Source organism: Chlorocebus sabaeus, chromosome X (assembly GCF_047675955.1).
Source record: "Chlorocebus sabaeus isolate Y175 chromosome X, mChlSab1.0.hap1, whole genome shotgun sequence".
NCBI classification, from domain to species: Eukaryota; Metazoa; Chordata; class Mammalia; order Primates; family Cercopithecidae; genus Chlorocebus; species Chlorocebus sabaeus.
The window spans coordinates 29562572-29583432 of NC_132933.1; the positions used below are offsets into that span (position 1 = coordinate 29562572).

At 35.2% G+C, this 20861-nt stretch overlaps 1 protein-coding gene across 13 annotated transcripts in view; it reads right to left on the minus strand.

The window, feature by feature from the left end:
• STAG2 (STAG2 cohesin complex component) overlaps window positions 1-20861 on the minus strand; it is a 137781-nt gene that overhangs the window by 29144 nt on the left and 87776 nt on the right. For all 13 annotated transcript variants that reach the window (XM_073013414.1, XM_008019492.3, XM_073013417.1 and 10 more), the window contains 13 exons: window positions 20747-20826; window positions 15922-16029; window positions 14489-14600; window positions 11148-11265; window positions 10622-10725; window positions 9551-9643; window positions 8998-9087; window positions 8164-8367; window positions 6299-6369; window positions 5967-6054; window positions 5793-5873; window positions 3580-3672; window positions 946-1120 (listed from right to left, as the gene is read on the minus strand). In XM_073013414.1, coding sequence (XP_072869515.1) covers window positions 946-1120; window positions 3580-3672; window positions 5793-5873; window positions 5967-6054; window positions 6299-6369; window positions 8164-8367; window positions 8998-9087; window positions 9551-9643; window positions 10622-10725; window positions 11148-11265; window positions 14489-14600; window positions 15922-16029; window positions 20747-20826 — 1417 coding nt within the window. The remainder of the gene's footprint in view (window positions 1-945; window positions 1121-3579; window positions 3673-5792; window positions 5874-5966; window positions 6055-6298; window positions 6370-8163; window positions 8368-8997; window positions 9088-9550; window positions 9644-10621; window positions 10726-11147; window positions 11266-14488; window positions 14601-15921; window positions 16030-20746; window positions 20827-20861) is intronic.

A 20861-nucleotide genomic window follows, 5' to 3' on the forward strand; every position in this document is an offset into this window, starting at 1 on the left:
TTCAAGACCAGCCTGGGCAACATATCAAGACTCCATGTCTACAAAAAATTAGCCAAGCACGGTGGCACACCACCTGTAGTCCTAGCTACTCAGGAGGCTAAGGTGGGAGGATTGCTTTGGTCAGAGTTTGAGGGTGCAGTGAGCTATCATAATGCTACTGTACTCCAGGCTAGACAACAGAGTGAGACTCTGTTTCTAAAAAATAAACAAAAAATATACCTTCAAACTAAAAACAAACCCAGAAAGACGCCACCAAATATCACATCTTTTCCATGACCTCATGCTCAAGTAGGCAATTAGGGTGTGTAAACAATTAGGGTGTGAAGAGTAACTTAACACTAGGTGAGGCTGGTTTGATTCTTTTCCTGTGAACATTCTATACTGCCCCAGACTTTTACATAGCAGTTTCAAACATTTTTCTAACATTCAGAAATCACATTAATACTCCCAAAATTAAAAAAAAACCTATGGTATACAAGTACACAACAAAAAGTAACATAAATACTTGATTCTTCCCAAATTATCTGCATACTGGTATTACCAATAAATAAGGGCAAGAGGGAGTAAATTTTATTGAGTACCTGCTGTATGTCCAGGCACTGTACTAGTCATTTGGCTTGATTTTTAACAGTTTTATGAGGTAGTCAGAAATTAGAAAACATGCTCAGTGCTAGTGAGAAGCAGAGATCTGACTTGAGAGCCTATACTCTGCAACATCACATTTTCTTCACAACAGTACAAAAAATGAACATAAATGTGCTGGAATATATACCTGTGTTTCACGTTTTTAAGGATAAAATATATTCTAGTGCACTGGAATATATACCTGTGTTTCACGTTTTTAAGGATAAAATATATTCTAGTGCACCAATGTACATCATTGTTACTTAAGTTTGATTTTATGGTGGACACACAGATTTAATAAAAAGATGGCAATAAAATTACCTGCACTATTATTATCATCATCCTGTTCAATGAAGACATGATCCAAAATAAAGCTGAGCAACTCAGACTGCAATGAAGAATCAGGGGTGTAAACTAACGGCTCTAACATGTCACGCCCTCCTGACATAATCTGATGGCTGAAGATCATCAAAATATCACACAGAATAGTGAACGCCTATTTAAAAAAAAAAAGAGGAAAGCATGCTATAATCCAAGGTTTCTCACTAACTGCCACAAATAATTTACATATTTAACACAGAAACAGAATCCAACTTTCTATATTTAAAAATCTTAAGAGAAATCAATGTTTAGTATTTTCCTAAGATTCTAAAGCTGAGAAGTATATATATTTGCATAATGCTTTACTAACTGCAAATTTCACAATTTTTTTTAAAAATTTTCAGCAACATTAAGTGACTTGTACAATATGTTACACACTACCAAAACATGCAGGGTCAGGACTCAAACTCAGGTTTTCTAACTCCAAATCCCCTACTTTGCTCTATATTGCAATGCCCCAAGGTATTCATTCTCAAACATGAAATAATGTATAAACTTGGTACCATTCTTCATTCTACAGAAGAAAAAACATTAAAGAGGTAAGTATTAGAATAGAGATCACAAAATCTGTGGTACTTACTAAGTACTCTCATTGTTCACATGTGTACTGATTAAGTAGAGAAAACATAACCAGATATGGGGCTGCTTACTATTTATCAGGTAAACCTGAACATATTATAATAAACATAAGGCTGAAGTTGGATCTCAAGGAGCTTAATAAAAACTCTGCCACGGGTTTTAAATGGAGTCACAGACTAGTTAATTATTTGTTGGGAAGGGGTAATGAAAATAGAAATTTAGGGTCACAAAGTAAACCAGAAAATACATTTAAAGGAAGCCCATTCCTGGAAAGACAATATAATACAGAGCACAAAGTAGATCTCACTAACAGTTTTGTCATTTTGGAACCAACCATATTTACCTTTTCTCTTTACGTTTTTACCCCTTCCTTCAGTCTCTTCTCCTAACTACTATAGTAGTAATTTATACCTATTAGCATATTTCAGTTTACAAAAACTTGCAACATAAAGAGTAAGGATAAAAAGTATTAAGTATGATGATATTTAGTGATTAGCTGAACTGGCAAATCAAGTGAGCTGACCAGGACACATTCTGGGAAGCTGTTGGGAAGACTGGGCACACAAGCTGTTTAATAACTAAATAATTAACCTCTATGGCCTGAGCAAGGGATTATATAGGCGGTTACACAGGATAACCCACAAGGATTATGTGTTAATGCTGTAAAAATAGGGATTATTATGCTGAATAACTTGGTGTCCCATGCAAATATAAAGTAATATTTCATGCATTAGGTTTGGATCCGTGCATGTCATTAAAATCCTATTCCAAGAGTTTAAATCTAAATTAAATTTACTACCATCAGAAATCTTGTTCCTTTCATCTGAATTATAGAGATGAAAATTAAAGTACCACACCCTTTATTGCTATAGTTCAAAACAACACATATAAAATTGGAAAGAATTCAGCAATGTAACAGTTATGGCTATATACTTCATATTTTTGGAAAAAAGAAAAAAAAGCAAAATTCAGTAACTGCCTCTTGGCCATTGAATACCTTCTAATTCATGTGTGACCAAGCATATATGTACGGTAGGGACAAGAGAGAGATGGAAATACGAAAAAAAGAGACTAACAGCTGGGCACTGAATGGACATTTTAAACTATAGAAATCCAAATATATTTTATTAAAATTAGCTTCGGTATTTTTTAATTAAATAAAAACAAGTGCCAAACAAAAGGGCTGGTATATTTGAACATATCACAGTGTCCAAAAATCATAGTCAGGTTGACTATTGGGATTCTACCTGAAAAAACAAAGGTTAAGCTATATGAAATGGTTGCAAACCTTGAAATCACCATAATCATTTTGACTATACCATATTAATAGTTATTATGAAATGCTTGTGAAAACATCTTCCCATAAAAGCATTTGAAAAGCATGTTTCCAACGAAGCTTAATCCTCTCAATTAGAGAATTAGAACTGAACATGACGTTAGTTCTAGGATCAAACCAGGTTAACAGTCTATTTCCAGAACTGAAAAGGTTGGAAGTAATGGAAGCATGAAGGCATATGGGCTGGGAAGGTTAACACTTGGAAGAGTGACTATAAATGTTTATTTCAGACAAGGTCCACAAAAAGATCAGGATGAGCGAGAATGCCAACATTTGATATTCTCAGAGAACAAAACCTCGTGGACTTTTCTATCCTGGAGCAAACTTGTTATATTAGTTGCTTTCAGGAATGACTTTTTGTTAATTTCATACATCTATAATTTGTATGAAGAAGTCTGTTTACCATGTGTCATAAAGGAACAACAACATAAATTAACTATAAGGGTAATCTATAATGCAATTATAAACCCCACATGAAATTAATCAATTTTATTATGCACAAGTCCAATATACTGACCTATTTTTTTAGTATAGTATACATAGGCAGATACAAGATATTTCTGCTTCGCTCAATCTTAGTATTATTTAAACTTTCTACATTAGTTCAGATTTTATAAAAGTTGCTTACAAAATGATTACCATCTATAATAATTACTAACCTGTTCCTTAACAGTAGTATTCACGTTGGTCAGGTAATGTTGACATATCTGACAAAATACTCTCATTTGCTTCTTTAAACGCAGCAAGTCCTCCTTGAAAAAATTTAACATTAACTTTTAAAAAATATTGTATAAACAATTCAGCATTTCTTGAAAATGTTCTCAATTACGTAAAACATTATCTCATATATAGCTTTATTAACTCTACTTGTGCATTTGATTTAAATTTCTTCTTTATAATTTACAAGAAATGAAAACAAAGAGACGGTTTGTCTTACAAATCTCACCAAAGTGCAGCCTTAAAAATATGAGGTACACTAATAGATAATATCCTAAGGCTTTAGCCACTAGCACAGAATGCTAATAAAGATTTACACTCCGTGCTCACATCATTTCAAGGGTGGTCAACCCATAAATGGAAGAAAAAAATAAAAAAGAAATGGCATCTTCCATTTCTTGTTAGAAGGATACTGCTGTACTTTATAAAAACTCAGAATGGAAAACATTTTGTGGTGTTACTATAAACTTTAAAATGTCTCAAACTTTTAATTTAATTAATTTATGTTTGTTTGTTTGTTTATTTTGAGATAGAGCTCACTCTGTAGCCCAGGCTGAAGTGCAGTGACATGATCTCGGCTCATAGCCCAGGCTGAAGTGCAGTGACATGATCTCAGCTCACTGCAACCTCTGCCTCCCAGGTTCAGGCAATAATTCTCCTGCCTCAACATCCTGAGTAGCTGAGATTACAGGTGTACACCACCACGCCCCACTAATTTTTGTATTTTTAGTAGAGACAAGGTTTCACCATGTTCGCCAGGCGGGTCTTGAACTCCTGACCTGAAATGAGTGGCCTTCCTCAGCCTCCCAAAGTGCTGGGAGTACAGGCGTGAGCCACAGTGCCTGGCTTACCATAAATAATTTTATATTCACTCCTTTCCTATACTAAAAATACTGCCTTTTTTCCAGTTTATTTTTTAACTTTCAACATAGGTGAGCAATTATATATGGTAATATAGTCACCGTTCCTACTACAAGCTTAACATTTAGTTAAATTAACTTTTTCCTAACTGTTTGATAAAAAGCACACAATGAGCAGGGCACAGTGGCTCACGCTTGTAATCCCAGCACTTTGGAAGGCCAAAGTGGGCAGATCAGTTGAGGCCAGGAGTTCGTAAGCCTGGTCAACATGGTGAAATCCCATGTCTACTAAAAATGCAAAAATTAGTGGGCGTGGAGGTGCGTGACTGCAGTCCCAGCAGCTTAGCAGGATGAGGCACAAGGATTGCTTGAACCCGAAAGTCAGAGGTTGCAGTGAGCCGAAACTGCACTACACTCCAGCCTCGATGACAGAGCAAGACTCTGCCTCAAAAGAAAAGGGAGAAAAAAAAAAAGCACATAATGTTAACAATACTATATTGATTTTTCAAGAGGAAAAATCCATTTGTAGATATAAACAGCATCTTAAAAGCCCAGAAAAATTCTAAGTATTTAACATTATTCTCTGGGTTTAGGCAACACAAACTTATTATCAAGAGGATTACTTTTTGAAGAAAATGCCTATAAACACCTAACTCCCGAACTCTCAGAAATTGCGTGATATTTCTAAAAATGAGCCCAAACAATATTTAAGGCAATATCCAGTACTACAAGTACAATGTTTAAGCTTCCAATTTACAAATGGAAAAGGCAGTCCTGTTTAGTTCAATTACTAAACACATTAAGGATTATCATTATAGGTAAAGCTTTAAAAGCTCTATATGTACTAATAGTTGGCACTAGCACATTATATATTCAATCAGAAAATGATTGATCATGAATTTGGAACATCACTAGAGAGATCTTGAATATGAATAAGGTTATCTCAAAACAATACCAGAGCATAAGAAGATCTAGGGGCAGTTGGTTTATTATCTTCAATTTATGTAATCTAATACTTATATCTGTTTCAAAGGCTCTTGGTCATCAACTTTGAAAATACAGAAAACCACAGATTATGCAACCTTCAAATGTGAACAACAATGTTTAATTAAAAATCATACCTTGAAACAAACCATACTGATGTCCTCCACTGAATATACATCAAACTATAAATAATAGTACATTAGAAACAAGCAACATTTCACTGAAATAACTGATCTCATTAAATGTGTAAGTTTGCTGAAAACCGTTAATGATACTTAGTCTAACAAAAACACTATTGAACCACCACAAACCTTTGTAGAGCTGCTTTCAGTTATCTTAGCAAGTTGCCAAAGGATTACATAGTGAGTACACTGCAGTGCGTGAATAACAATCTGTAAAAAGAATCAAATGATACAGTTAAAATTTTAAAGTCACAAGACTTCACTTTTCAAAGTTAAATGTGTAACTAGTAAATAAATAAAAACCTGCTCAGGCATGTCTCCATTTTCGATTCCAGTTTTCAAGAGTTTGTAATTACAAGCAAATAAATCCCACTTTGAAAGGTCATGGGCACTGTAAAAATAAATAAATAAATAAATAAATAAATAAGCTTTATTAAAAAGCTAAACCTAATGACAGTTGTTTTGGACTTGACTATTAACAGAATGCAGTAAATGCAGTAAACTTTAAAATGCCCCCACAGCAACAACAACAACAACAACAACAAATTAGCTTAGAAATTAACATTATAACCCACAAAACATGCAAGTTTATTTCTACAGATTTAAGAAAACAGGAACTTCAAAATTCAACTTACTTATGAAAAGCAGTAATCCTCTTCAATGTTGACAATACCTGATATGCATCATCTTCATCAGGTTCTTCACCCTATGAATATTAATTATACTTAAGAACCATCAGAGTGAAAAATCCTAGGCTATCAAAATGTTACTATCACCCTGAAAAATAAAGAATAACGTAACAAAACCCACAAACGAACTTTGTCATTCAATACCTAGATCTGGCCAAATTTAAGGCAATATGGCTGGGGTAATAAGTCCATACAAGTTTGTTATCATAGAAACATCATAACTAAGAGAAAAAATGAAAATGACATTCTTCTTTTTCTTCTAAGTAAACTTGACACAAAATTATAAAGGCATCTATTTTTTCACAGTAACAAATGCACTAGGACAATAAAATACTTAAAGGACAAGAATATCAGAAAGACAATACCTAAAGGACAAAACCTAAGTACCTTAAATGTATATCATCATGAAGACATATGATACTAATCACAAATAAATAGGGAAAAACCCCCTGAATAATGACTAGATATGCTGGTCCTATTTGGATATCAATATTTATTAATTTCATTCATTTTCAACTTAGGGTAACTTAAGTTTTGAAAAATTTTACCAGTCTTACTACAGGAAACATAAAATTGTTTACACACTACTAAATCTACTGTGTTGAACTCTAGTTCTCTCAAAAAAGCACTTGTTTTTAAACTATAACTCTTCTACAAAGTAATTAAATTTAATTAACAAACCATTGCTTGATTTTAAATGAATTTGTCCTAATCAAAATCATATTCAGCCAAGAGTAGAGCTATTAAAATTTTTAACTAAGAATGTAATAATTGTACATCAAAATATTTGCACAAACCTCCAATTAGTAAAACTTAATAAGCCCAGAATAACGATATACACCAAATAAAAGTTAAATGAGTAATTAATAAAACAAGAAAACTAGAAATTACAAAGTCCATATGATTTTACAACATTAATGATAAAAGTGATGTGGAAAAGGCTAATAGCATTAATTTGACAATTATGAATTTTTATTTTATTCAAGAAAATTTAATGTAAATATTTCCAGAAAAAATAACAATCACAACAAAAATACAAGTGTATTTAAGGGCTATGCACTAAGCCTCTTTGGAAATACAAGAGAATGACGCAGGACACTGAAAAAGTTTTGTAATATCAAAACCCAGACCGGGTGTGGTGGTTCATGCCTGTAATCCCAGCACTTAGTGAGGCCAAGGCGAGTGGATCACCTGAGGTCAGGAATTCGAGACCAGGCTGGCCAACGTGGTGAAACCCCATCTCTACTAAAAATACAAAAATTAGCCTGGTACAGTGGCACATGCCTATAGTCCCAGCTACTCGGAAGACTGAGGCAGGAAAATCGCTTGAATCTGGGAAGCAGAGGCTACAGTGAGCTGAGATCGCACCACTGTGCTGCGGCCTGGGCAACAGAGCAAGACTCCGTCTCAAAAAAAAAAAAAAAACCATAATGTCCTTCCCTAACCTACACTGCCAAAACACTTAGAAATACTCCACTTTTTTAGGCTATCTAGTCTAAATCCAGCTCTCCTTTTCTGTTCCATTAACACCCTATTCCTTAACAGCCCTGGTTTAACCAGGTAACTGTCCAGACCATTTCTCAAAACAAAAAAGATGTTAGTTTTGCTTTCACCTTCTCTGAGTCACAGATTCTTAACACGTTCTTATTTTGGTGGAGGAGTAGCCTGGTGAGTCATAGAATGAAAAGGCTGAACATCTTTTCAAAATACTGCTAGGGACTATCACCAAGACTAACACTTGGGTGACTAATTGGCTTACTGGAGTAGAGGTGCTCAACTGACAAAATACTTGTAATAGTTATAATATATACCTCTTGCAGAAAATCTTCAAGAAGCCGGTTAAATTTATCTGCCAATTCATCTATCAGTTGACTTCTTGAAATATCTACCCTGTTGAAGATTGTGAACTCTTCATTACAGAGTGCATGGTAAGTTTTAGAACATGCTTCCAAAACATCTGTATCTGTGTGCTTCTCTACAATATTCCGGATCTGTCGCAATAAGGCATCCAAATGCTGCAAAATAATAATATTTTTCATCAAAACTAAGGCATATGTGATAGGTATAAGGTGACTACATCACCACACCACCATGGAAAAAACTGTCAAATACAGTAACTCTATGACACAGAGCGTACATTTTAAGGTGCTTTTCTAATCATGATAAATAAATACACTGATCCATCCATATTTATTCCTCAACTTTAAGGGAGATATTACCTACCTCATAGGGCTGTGGTGAGAATACTAACATATATTCATAGAACACAGCAAAAGTGTTCAATAAATATTAGTTGATTTTGTCTTATAATTGTTACTACTGTCTATGGCCATACCACCCTGAATAAGCCCAATCTCATCTAATTGTTATTATCTAGTTATCCACCCCTAGTCTCCATAAATGATCAGTGACACAGTCACATAATAGCTAAGAATGAAGGTACAGTTGTGGGCATGAAGCAAAGGGAAGCATCATTACCACCATTCTGTGAGTCAAACTAATCTAAAGTACAGAAGACCTAAGCTATAGGTTTCCTTTCTTAAAATATGTCCCAAAAACACATTTTAAGAAATATAAACAAACGCTATGATGAAATGAAATAAAAAATTTTTCTTAAAGGTTTTTTTTACACAAAATAATCTTACCTTTTCTAATCGTCCAGTGGTATATATTTCCAAATCAAAGTACTGAGGCAACTGCAACAAGTTAGTCACCTTTTCTGCATCTACAGAGTACTGTGAAATACAAAGATCATGTTAAAAATATCACAATAAGGCCGGGCGCGGCGGCTCACGCCTGTAATTCTAGCACTTTGGGAGGCCGAGGCGGGCGGCTCATGAGGTCAGGAGATCGAGACCATCCTGACTAACACAGTGAAACCCCGCCTCTACTAAAAATACCAAAAAAAAAAATTAGCCAGGCGTGGTGGCGGGCGCCTGTAGTCCCAGCTACTGGGGAGGCTGAGGCAGGAGAATGGCGTAAGCCCAGGAGGCGGAGCTTGCAGTGAGCCCACATCGCGCCACTGCACTCCAGCCTGGGCGACAGGGCGAGACTCCGTCTCAAAAAAATATATATATATATACACACACACACACATATATATATATATCGCAATAAGCATTATAATATTCTGTGAGGCATTTAGGAAAAAAAAACCTTTGATTTCTTAATAACACTATGATATCGACACAAACGTACTTTTGCTAATAACTGAGGAAGGGCCACGGCAAAAAGCTCAGTGATTTTTGTCCTGTCATCCAACTGTGTCTTCTTCTCCTTTGCTGTAAGCACCTAAAGTAACAGAAAGACTTCTATATTTATTAAGCCTATTAGCACTGTTAAGTGTTCAAGTTTTAGTTAAAACACACAAAATGATTACTAAAAGTAAACTTCAAGAGATGGACACAAAAATTTCACCATAAAACATTAACCCTAAAAGTGACACGAAAGAGAAAACTACACATTATAAAAACACAAAGCTACCTGAAATAACAAAAAAAATTTTACATAGTCCTAGAGGGAAAATCAATATCCAATAAGACTCATCAACTCTACCTTCAGATGGTAGGAGAATCGGTTAAAAATAGGAAATATAGTTTAGGAGCTTATATATAAAATATTGGGATTGGCCAGCATTTCTGCTTACTCTAGGCTGTGGAACACGACACATAAGTAACAAATTCAAAACACTAAATTGCTATCAGCAATTAGCAAAAAGAAACAGAAATTTTTAAACACAGAAATAGAAAATATAGAAAACATCACCTTGTTTTTGATAAAATTTTGTTTCAGTTATGCACAAACACAAATATATTCATGTGCAATACGTCACAATATAAAAAAGAATTTTTATGCTTTACAGTCAAAAGTTTGAAAGCCTGTGGAATTGTTGGTATAAAATGCAAATTCACATAAACTTTACAAAAATGCACTAAAATATGATCCCAGGATCGATTTTTATTTCTGATTTTATTTTAGAAGAAAAAGAAAGCAACTCCATAAATGGTGTACACTACATTCAGTCATGAAGGCAGGGACTGTCAATCATATCTCCTGCAGTTAACTAAAAAAGTATCTTATAGAGAACTCAAATTTCTCAAATTGCTAATGCTTTAAAATTTACCTCTAAGACATTTATAAGCAAAGGTTGTCTGAAAAATAAAACAAAATTTTTAAAAATTTTGTTTCATGGCTAAAATGGAATTTTTAAAAGATTCTGAAAAAGGAGAAATGGAGTTTAGAATATTGAAAAGACATTGATTGGCATACCCTTTTTCCTGTCCCTCTTCCCACGGGAGGATGACATTCAGCTGCTTGTCTAATGGTACAAAGCATTATTTCAATCAGAGCACTCTCTTGCCTATCTGTTAGTGCTAAAAAACAAAAAAAAGTCAAAAAGTCAAAAAGAGCCTATTTCTTCTCCCTATATGCCACTTGTAATTATTACATAACAGTTTCTTCTGCCTGTAAACAGAACCTGCCCTAAGGTACTAAAGAAAATCCCTTTACTGTATCACAGAAAAAGACAACCTTCCTAAAACCCTCAGCATCCCAAATCTATCCACCACAGATTCATACATTTGGGTAAAGAAAATAACCCAGATAAAAAAAAAATAAAGAATGCTGACAGCAATTACATCTTTTCACATAGCATAATATTTACATGAAAACAAAACTATGCACAAAGTAAGACTTTCTATCAAATTGTCTTGACTAAAAGGATAAACAAATGGAATGAGTAAAAATCTACTTACAAAACTATCTAAACAAAAATATCATAATTAAACATCCTTACCTTCCTCTCCACTAAGTGGCTCTTCCAGCAACAGGCTATTCATACATTCCCAGTCTTTCAGCAGCTCAGTAGCACAGTCCCACATGCTATCCACAAGGTATGCTGCATGCTCATGTAACTAAAATTTAAAAAGGGCAATGTGGTCTTAGGACAATAAGCACACTAGCCTTAACTCAAAAGAATGGAAACTTTATTGATACCATCTACAAACTCTCAAACAGCTGTCTATTTTTTGAGGTCAAATACATGAAAGGACAGAGAAGAAACTGCCTTAGTCTGCTTGCTGTAAGAAAGACGTGTTAGGTAGCATCATTACACATTAACAATTATCATTAAAACATTAATATGAAAAATATATATTTTTTAATATTTTTATATATTTATAATAAATTATATATATTTGGTGGGGCAGAGATAGAGTCTCACTCTCACCCAGGCTGTTGGGAAGTGGTGCGATCTTGGCTCACTGCAACCTCCACCTCCCAGGTTCAAGTGATTCTCCTGCCTCAGCCTCCCAAGTAGCTGGGACTACAGGCATGCACCACCACGCCCGGCTAATTTATGTATTTTTTAGTAGAGATGAGGTTTCACCATGTTGGCCAGGCTGGTCTCAAACTCCTGACCTCAGGTGATCCGCCCACCTCAGCCTCCCAAAGTGCTGGGATTACAGGTGTGAGCCACCGCACCTGCCCTGAAAAGTATTTTATAAAGAAATTATATACATACTGCTTATTTGGACCTAATATTGTATCAGTTAGCTACTCTCAATTCTTAGGTATGCTATGAATTTACTTTACCTGAATGGGAATGATAATGGTTAATTAAAACACAAAATGTATGTTTGTCAATTCAATATATAAGCAAATCATTCTCTTCATTATGTGAAGTTTAAAAGACCCTTAAAAGGCCCAGCTTAAAAGCTGGGCATGGTGGCTCACACCTGTAATCCCAGCACTCTGGGAGGCCAAGGGAGGTGGAAAACCTGAGGTTAGGAGTTCAAGACCAGCCTGGTCAACACGGCAAAACCCTGTCTTTACTAAAAATACAAAAATTAACCAGGTGTGGTGACACGTGCCTGTAATTCCAGCTACTGTGGAGGCTGAGGCGGGGGAGAATCGCTTGAATGTGGGAGGTGGAGATTAGCAGTGAGCCGAGATCACACCACTGCACTCCAGCCTGGGCAGCAGAGAGAGACTTTGTATCCAAAAAAAAAAACAAACAAAAACAAAAAAAAAAACCCTACTGTTTCCCAACTCCTTTGGCGGGGGGAGGAGGGGGCGTGCAAATCATAATAATTATACAAAAAAAAAAAAAATCTGCCAAAGCAATTACAAATAATAAAAAAACTAAATCTAAATGCTTTATGAACATGGAATATCCTCAAAAACTGGCAAACCGGGCCACGTGCTGTGGCTTATGCCTATAATCCCAGCACTTTGGAAGGCCAAGGAGGGAGGACTGCTTGGGCCCAAGAGTTGAAGACTAGCCTGGGACACGAGACACTCCCATTGTCTACAAGATTCTAAAATAAACTAGCTGGGTGTGGTGGCACACAGTTGTAGTCAGAGCTACTAGGGAGGCTGAGGCAAGAGGATCAATTAAGCCCAGAAGTTCAAGGCTGCAATGAGCTATGATTACGCCACTGCACTTCAGGCTGAGGGACAGAGTAAGACACAGTCTCTTAAAAAAATAAATAAAATAAAATATTTGCAAATGGAATCCAACAATATATAAAAAAAATAACATCATGAACAAGTAGGTTGATCCAACATTTAAAAAGTCATTCAACATAACTCAACACATTAACATAGTAAAGGATAAAAATAAAGCAATCACCTCAAGGAATGCAGAAGCATCTTACAGAATTCAATTTCCATTCATGTTAGAAACTTTCAGCAAAGAAAGGATAAAAGGAAATATTCTCAATCTGATTATAAATAGCTACAAAACATCTATAGCTAACAAGGTAATTAATGCTGCAATATTGGACACTGTTCCCATAAGATCAGGAACAATCCAAAGATGTCTACTTGAGACAGAGTCTTGCTCTGTCACCCAAGCTGGAGTGCAGTAGCACGATCTTGACTCACTGCAACCTCTGCCTCCCTGGTTCAAGCGATTCCTGTGTCTCAGCCTTCCAAGTAGCTGGGATTACAGGCATGTACCACCACGCCTGGCTAATTTTTGTATTTTTAGTAGAGAAGGGGTTTTGCCATGTTGGCCAGGCTGGTCTCAAACTCCTGGTCTCAAGTGATCCACCCGCTTCAGCCTCCTAAAGTGGTGAGAATACAGGCGTGAGCCACTGCACCTGGCCCTACTCAACATTCTACTGAAGGTCTTAGCCAATTCAGTAAGGCAAGAAAAAAAAATGAAAAAAAAAAAATGCTGGAAAGGAAAAGGAAAATTATCTTTCTTTATAAATGACCTGATGGTATAACGTAGAAAATCCTAAAGAATAAAAAACCAATTATATATCCATATATAGAAATAACTAGAAAATTAAAAGGCCCGATCACTAATCAAATAATATGTAATATGAACACCAAAATAAATTTTGAGCCCTCTCAAAATCTGGCTAACATTGTAGGTTTCCAACTTTAGGGAGACTAGTTTAAGTCCACATCTACAATTGCAATGGCAGTTACCAACATTTGAAATCTTACAATGTTCTAGATCTGTGTTAAGTTTTATACAGCTTATTTCAGTGTTAACTAAGAATTTATTACTCATCTTTTTACTAAGAAACAGGCTTAGAAAGAGTAAGTAGCTAAACCAAGATCACACAAATAGTAAGCAGAGTAATCCAACTGACAAATAGGATTTTGAACTCTAAAATTAATATTCTCAGCACTATACATAAATCCAACCGTTTGAACATCTTACTAAAAGTAGAAAGTGGCTGGGCACAGTGGCTCACGCCTGTAATCCCAACACTGGGAGGCCAAGGCAGGCGGATCACCTTAGGTCAGGAGTTCAAGATCAGCCTAGTCAACAAAAAATTAGCTGGGCATGGTGGCACACACCTGGAAGGCCAGCTACTCGGGAGGCTGAGGCAGAAATGCTTGAACCTGGGAGGCAGAGGCTGCAGTGAGCCGAGATGGCGCCACTGTATTCCAGCCTGGGTGACAGAGCGAGACTCCATCTCAAAAAAAACAAAAACAAAAACAAAAACAAAAAAAGTAGAAAGCATATTTTTAAAGAAATTTGGGGAGTGGGTAGATCTCCATTCTATTCACAATTTAGTGTGCTACAAGGAATATATATTTTCTTAATGTGCCTCATTCTAACCCCTTTTCCAAAATTTTTTGAACCTAAGTATAAAATAAATACTATCAACTAACCTCACTTTCTAGAAAGAAAAAAACCAACGTCTTAACAAGGTTGGCATTTGGACCTTGTCTTCCTCTTCTTTTCATCATTCCATCCTCCTCTGGATCTCTACGACTGAAGAGCCTGTGAAAAAAGTAAAATATGTATTTTATGACAACAACAACAAAAAATTCCTAATCAAAAAAAAATTAACTGGATTTCGTATCTAAGGATCTAACAAAGGAGTAAAGGAGAACTGGATAAGTGCGATATCATCCAACATTATGGCACGCCACGCAAATAATTGCTATAAACCTTTTCCATTTCACGTTTGATGGTAATTCTAAGTCCTTTTAAACTAATTTCTCAAGTTAATTGTACCGTTATTAATTATTTGTTTTTAAAAACTTTACTGTATTTTATATAACTGTTGCCTTTCATAAAAGTAATACATTGACAAAGCTACACCATTTATGCTAAAAAAATCTATGATACACATTCATCTTGAAAACAAAACATACACTTTCCTTCCATCCTTCTTGCAAAATTACCCTAACTTACTGTCCTTTTACTATGGATAGCATGGGCATTTTTCCTCATAATCAACAAGAGAATTAACACTAAACAGCAATGAATAGAAAACTGTAGTGTAAATGTTTTATGCCACCTACTCTTTCTAATAATTGCTGCACCCCCAACAGGCATTTTAATAAAATCACAGCAACAAGAAAAGTTTAATCTATATGGCTCAAAATGGTCTCTTTGAAAGCCATTATATAACAATCTTTGAGTGTTTTCTGTGATCAGATATTCACACTTCTACTCATACTACCTAATCTGAGTTAAATAGGATCATAAAAGTAAAGAGACTGTAGAATTCTTGGGATTCTTATGTCGAACTTTATTAAGTACTTGAAGAACCTTTTAATATTTTCTAAAGCAAAGGAAAAATAAGTTTGAAGACTAAATATAGCCTGTAGTCCCAGCTACTCGGGAGGCTGAGGCACGAAAAGCACTTGAACCTGGGAGGCAGAGGTTGGTTACAGTGAGCTGAGATCGCACCACTGCACACTCCAGCCTGGACAACAGAGAGAGGCTCTGTCTCAAAAAAAAAAAAAGACTAAATATAGCATAAGCAATATTTAGAAGCTGAAGCAGGTATCAGAAGGGTAAACAATTAGGAAGGTCAGCCTTAATATTATAATATAGTTAGGTATCTTTCTAACCATGTTCACTGAAAGACGTGAGTACATTTCCCTTTAAAGATCTAACTTAAATAAATCAAAGAACTTAGGAGAAATCTAAACTTGTAAAGGAAAAAGTAAAATGTGAAAGCTTCAATATGATCTGTAGTAATTTTTAAAATAAGTTATATATATATAAAATCTTAATGTCAAGTGTAACATAACAAATTACTGTTATGAAAGTATGCCTCAGAAAATGAGTAACAGAAATATAGATTTACTTTTTGAAGAGAAATTCTCCAGCTGCTACTGCTACTGGCCGGTGAGCTGAATAAACCAGGTGATAGACATTTTCACAATCTTCTGCAGTAAGAACTTCTTCACTACTCCTAAGAAATAAGCAATAACAGGTGCTTTTAGTAACGTCATAATTCTAAGCATATTAACAGTACCAAAATTTATGTTCATACTTTTAAAAAACTGTAAAGTTTCACAAATTCGTGTTAAAGGAAAAAAAAAAAATCAAGCTTATTTAATCACAATCTACCAAAATCTATCAAAGATAAATGGCAGGTAAAATTAAAAGTGAATGCAGAAGGTAAACAAACGTTTAAGAGAATTATGTCACATGGATGCTAACAGAAGAGGAAGATAAAATAATGAAAACTGATATAGAAAGTAAAGGGGCAGCAAGCTAAAAGCTTAGAGTTAAAAATCGCAGATAATATAATACTTTGCTTATATTTCATAGTAATATTAAGTCACAACATTACATCAAAATATACTAATGTCTCATTTATATCACATCAATCAAGAATGCTTCATCCACCATGTACTGAACACCATATAAGGCAATGCAAGTGGTTTTCCCAAATAACTAAAATCTAAGTGCGAAAGATCTTTAATTGCAATCACTGGGGGAAAAAAAATCTTACTAAAATGTAATGTTCATTTTCTTTTTCTTATCCTTAAAGAACAAAATAAGCCTAACAAAATATTTTCGATAATCATAATCATTATTAAGGTCCATCAACCACAGTACCCCAGAGTAAACACTGTGAATTCTTCCCTTGCAACTGCATTTAGATTCCTGGCCCCTGGCAGGTCTTTCTCTCCCAATATGCTTCTAGTCTACTGTAATATATAATCTAGGTTTTTACTATTATATATAAATTCAAATTATAGGACCACTGCCAGAGGAAAAAAGCCTAAGAAGACTGGATAGTTGAAGCACACAGATCCTCTTTTTGGTTTTCCGTTGTGCTGAAAGCTTCCAGAAGTCTGATGTCTAAGAAGTATTACTTCTTTTTGAGAGAAAAAGATACTAAATTGTTAAAATTCAAGTTTCAAAAGCACATTGATTTCAATTGCTCTTTATATAATATCAGATTGTTCTTGGAAAAATAACTTGTGTGTTTTTAACAAAATAACCCTGAAGCAGGCTGGGTGTAGTGGCTCACACCTGTAATCCCAGCACTTTGGGAGGCTGAAGTGGGTGGATCACTTGAGCCCAGCCAGGTGTCTGAGACTAGCCTGGGCAACATGAGACCTCATCTCTACAAACAAACGGAAAGAAAAATAAATTAGCCAGACATGGTGGGACTACAGTAGCTATAGTCCCAGCTACTTAGGAGGCTGAGGTGGGAAGATGGATTGAGCCTGGGAGGGGGAGGCTGGAGTGTGAGCCGTGATCACACCACTGCACTCCAGCCTGGGTGACAGAGCAAGACCCTGTCTCTAAAAAACAAAACAAAAAAACACTGAATCAAACAAGTTAAAGTATTGTAATTCTACAGAAGTTCACTCATTTTAACTTTTTGAAAAGGAACGTTTCTAAGAAATTTAAATTATTAGGTATATAGATGGCTGAAAATCAACATGAATGGCTATGTCTATTATCTTTGATAAAAAATATCAGAAATAAGATGCTTCTAGTGTACTATGGAGGATGGTGGGAAAGAAGCTATAGAAATATATGTAGCATACTACTACTTTATTTCAGAATTCTTTCAAAAACTTTATATACAACATGTGTATATAACATTTATGATTTTAAAATATAATTAAAAATTAAAGAAAGAATGCAACAGTTAACAGACTGCTCAAGAAATTCCAAGGTAAGTGAATTCCCTGAATTGTCAATATCTGTAGAACTACCTTCTTTTTAATTACTGCAATGTTGTCCGATTCACAGAAATGGGAATAACCACTACCATCTCACTGAGCTATGGTATTAAATGAAATTATCCATATAAAGTGCTTATATTTGCTATTATCTTACATACTAATTTAATTCTTCCTCTTTTTTTTTTTTTTTTTTTTTTTTAGACGGAGTCTCGCTCTGTCGCCCAGGTTGGAGTGCAGCGCCTCAGTCTTGGCTCACTGCACGCTCTGCCTCCCGGGTTCACGCCATTCTCCTGCCTCAGCCTCCCGAGTAGCTGGGACTACAGGTGCCCGCCACCATGCCCAGCTAATTTGTTTTGTATTTTTTAGTAGAGACAGGGTTTCACGGTGTTAGCCAGGATGGTCTTGATCTCCTGACCTCGTGATCCGCCCGCCTCGGCCTCCCAAAGTGCTGGGATTATAGGCGTGAGCCACCGCGCCCGGCCAATTCTTCCTCTATTGATATGCACCCTTGGTTGTTTTCAAAATTCTGCTATTACAAACAATGCTTTGTTAGAGAACATAAGCATTTGAAATTCTGACAGATACTGTCAAGTTTTTCTCCAAGGAGCTTAGACCAATTTATACTCCCATCAACAATGTAAAAGGGCCTGTTATGGCATAGCCTCAACAATATAGTGTAATTACCAAACACTTTCTATCTTTGCTAAGCAAACAGATTTAAAAGTCTCACTTTAATATATATGTTTATAAGGGTGGCCCAACATCTTCTCATGTTTAAATTCGTACTTTTCTATCAATGATCTGATCCATAACATTTGACTGTTTTCCTATTATTACAGATTTAATTGATTTGCAGAAATTAACTCCTTTGATGCAAAAATATCTTGCCCAATCTGAGTTTTCTGAGTTTATGGTATTTTATGCCACACAGACATTTTTAGGTTTTTATATAGTTAATTCATTGATCTTTTTATATCTAGCTTTTGTGTCATGCTCATAAAAGCCTTACATGGTCATTTTATTGATGCATATGTGTTTATCTCTATTTTTATTCTGCTTCATTGATCTTTTTTGTCTATTCATGCACCAGGACCAAAATTTTTAAATTACTATGATTTTATAATACATGACTTAAAATTATATTGGGCTAGTCCTCACTCATTAGTTTGTATCATACTCTTCTGGCAACTCTTACATGATAAATTTTCCATATGAAATGTCACAATTTGCTTGCTATGGCAAAAAAAAAAAAATTCCTTTGCCTTTACTATTTACATTGTGGTAAATATACAGAATAGGAAGACTACAAAGCCTTTAAATACTGAGTTTTTCTAGGTGAGCTTTCCAAATTCAAGGTTTCTTTTATGTCCCTTAGTTGCATTTTATTAATGTTTCTTTGCATATACCTGGTAGATTTCTTATTTCTAGATATTTTTATAAAAAATTGTATTATTTTGAAATGAGAAGACTCTGATTTTTAACTCTCTCAACATACTACCCAAGTGCTTGGTATAGAGACATCACCTGATAAATATTTATCCTGAAATGCAGAAAACAAGTGTTGGTGAGGACATACAGAAATTGGAAATCTTGGCCTGGTGCATCACGCCTGTAATCCCAGCACTTTGGGAGGCCGAGGCGGGTGGATCACCTGAGGTCAGGAGTTCGAGACCAGCCTGGCCAACATGGTGAAACTTCGTCTCTACTAAAAAAACAAAAATTAGCCAGGTGTGGTGGCAGGCACCTGTAATCCCAGCTACTCGGGAAGCTGAGGCAGGGGAATCGCTTGAACCCAGGAGGTGGAGGTTGTGGTGAGCTGAGATCATGCCACTGCACTCCAACCTGGGCAACAGAGCGAGACTCCATCCATCTTAGAAAAAAAAGAAAGAAAAGAAACTGGAAATCTTGTACATTGCTGGTGGGAATGTAAAATAGTCCAAGCTTTGTGGAAAGCATTATGGCGGTTCCTCAAAAAAAAATTTAACAGAATTACCATATGATCCAGCATTCCACTTCTGAGTATACATAAAACAACTGAAAGCAGAGACTCAGATACTTGCACATCTATGTTCATAGCAGCATTACTGACAATAACCAAAGGTGGGAACAGTCCAAATTTCCATCAATGCAAAAATGGATAAATAAAATGTGGAATATACATACAGTGAAATATTCAGCTATAACCAGGAGTACATGCTATAATAATGTATGAAACTTGAAGAAATTATGCCAAGTGAAATAAGCCAGCTGCAAAGAACAAATATTGTATGATTCCACTTATACGAAATATCTAGAATAGGCAAGTTCATAGAGACAGAAAATAAAACAGTGGTTACCAGGATCTGGGGGAAGGGGACAATGGAGAATCAGTGTTTAGTGGGCACAGAGCTCCAGAATAAAGTGATGAAAAAGTTCTGAAGATGGATAGTGGTGGCAGTTGTACAACAATGTAAATATAGGTAATGCCAGTAAACCATACTTTAAAATGGTTAAAATGGTGAATTTTACATAATCTATATTTTACTACCATTTTTTAAAAAGGAAAAACATGAATAACATAATATCACTATCAGATATTAACATAGAATAGGTCTTAAATTCAGATTGTTTAAAAGTGCTATAAGAAGTATAACAGAGACATTCTTATAAATGCTCATACTCTAAAAGTGTAACAAAATATAATAAGCATGTTTTTTAATACACTGATGTGCTTAACTTATTTCAAGAGCATCAGAAACAGAAAAATAGGAAATACATCGGCCAAGAGAATGGGAACACATGAATTCCTAGCTCGGTCAGAATGTCCATATTCTACGGTTCCTTCTTCCTGTGTTTTCTCAGCTATACATGAAGAAATTCAACTTCTAGCTGTAAAACTCCATTACTAAAATTAGACCTAGATGAGTTTGAACCAAATACTCTAATGTATTATTTAGATATCTGAACATAAATGCAAATATGCAACAAATACATACTTACTGTAAAACAAGAGTGAGTAATTTTATTGCTTGTACTGCAACATCATATTCTTTGTCAAGGGTCATAGACACAATTCTATCCTAAGGACAAAAAAATTAAAATATTTTTAAAAAGA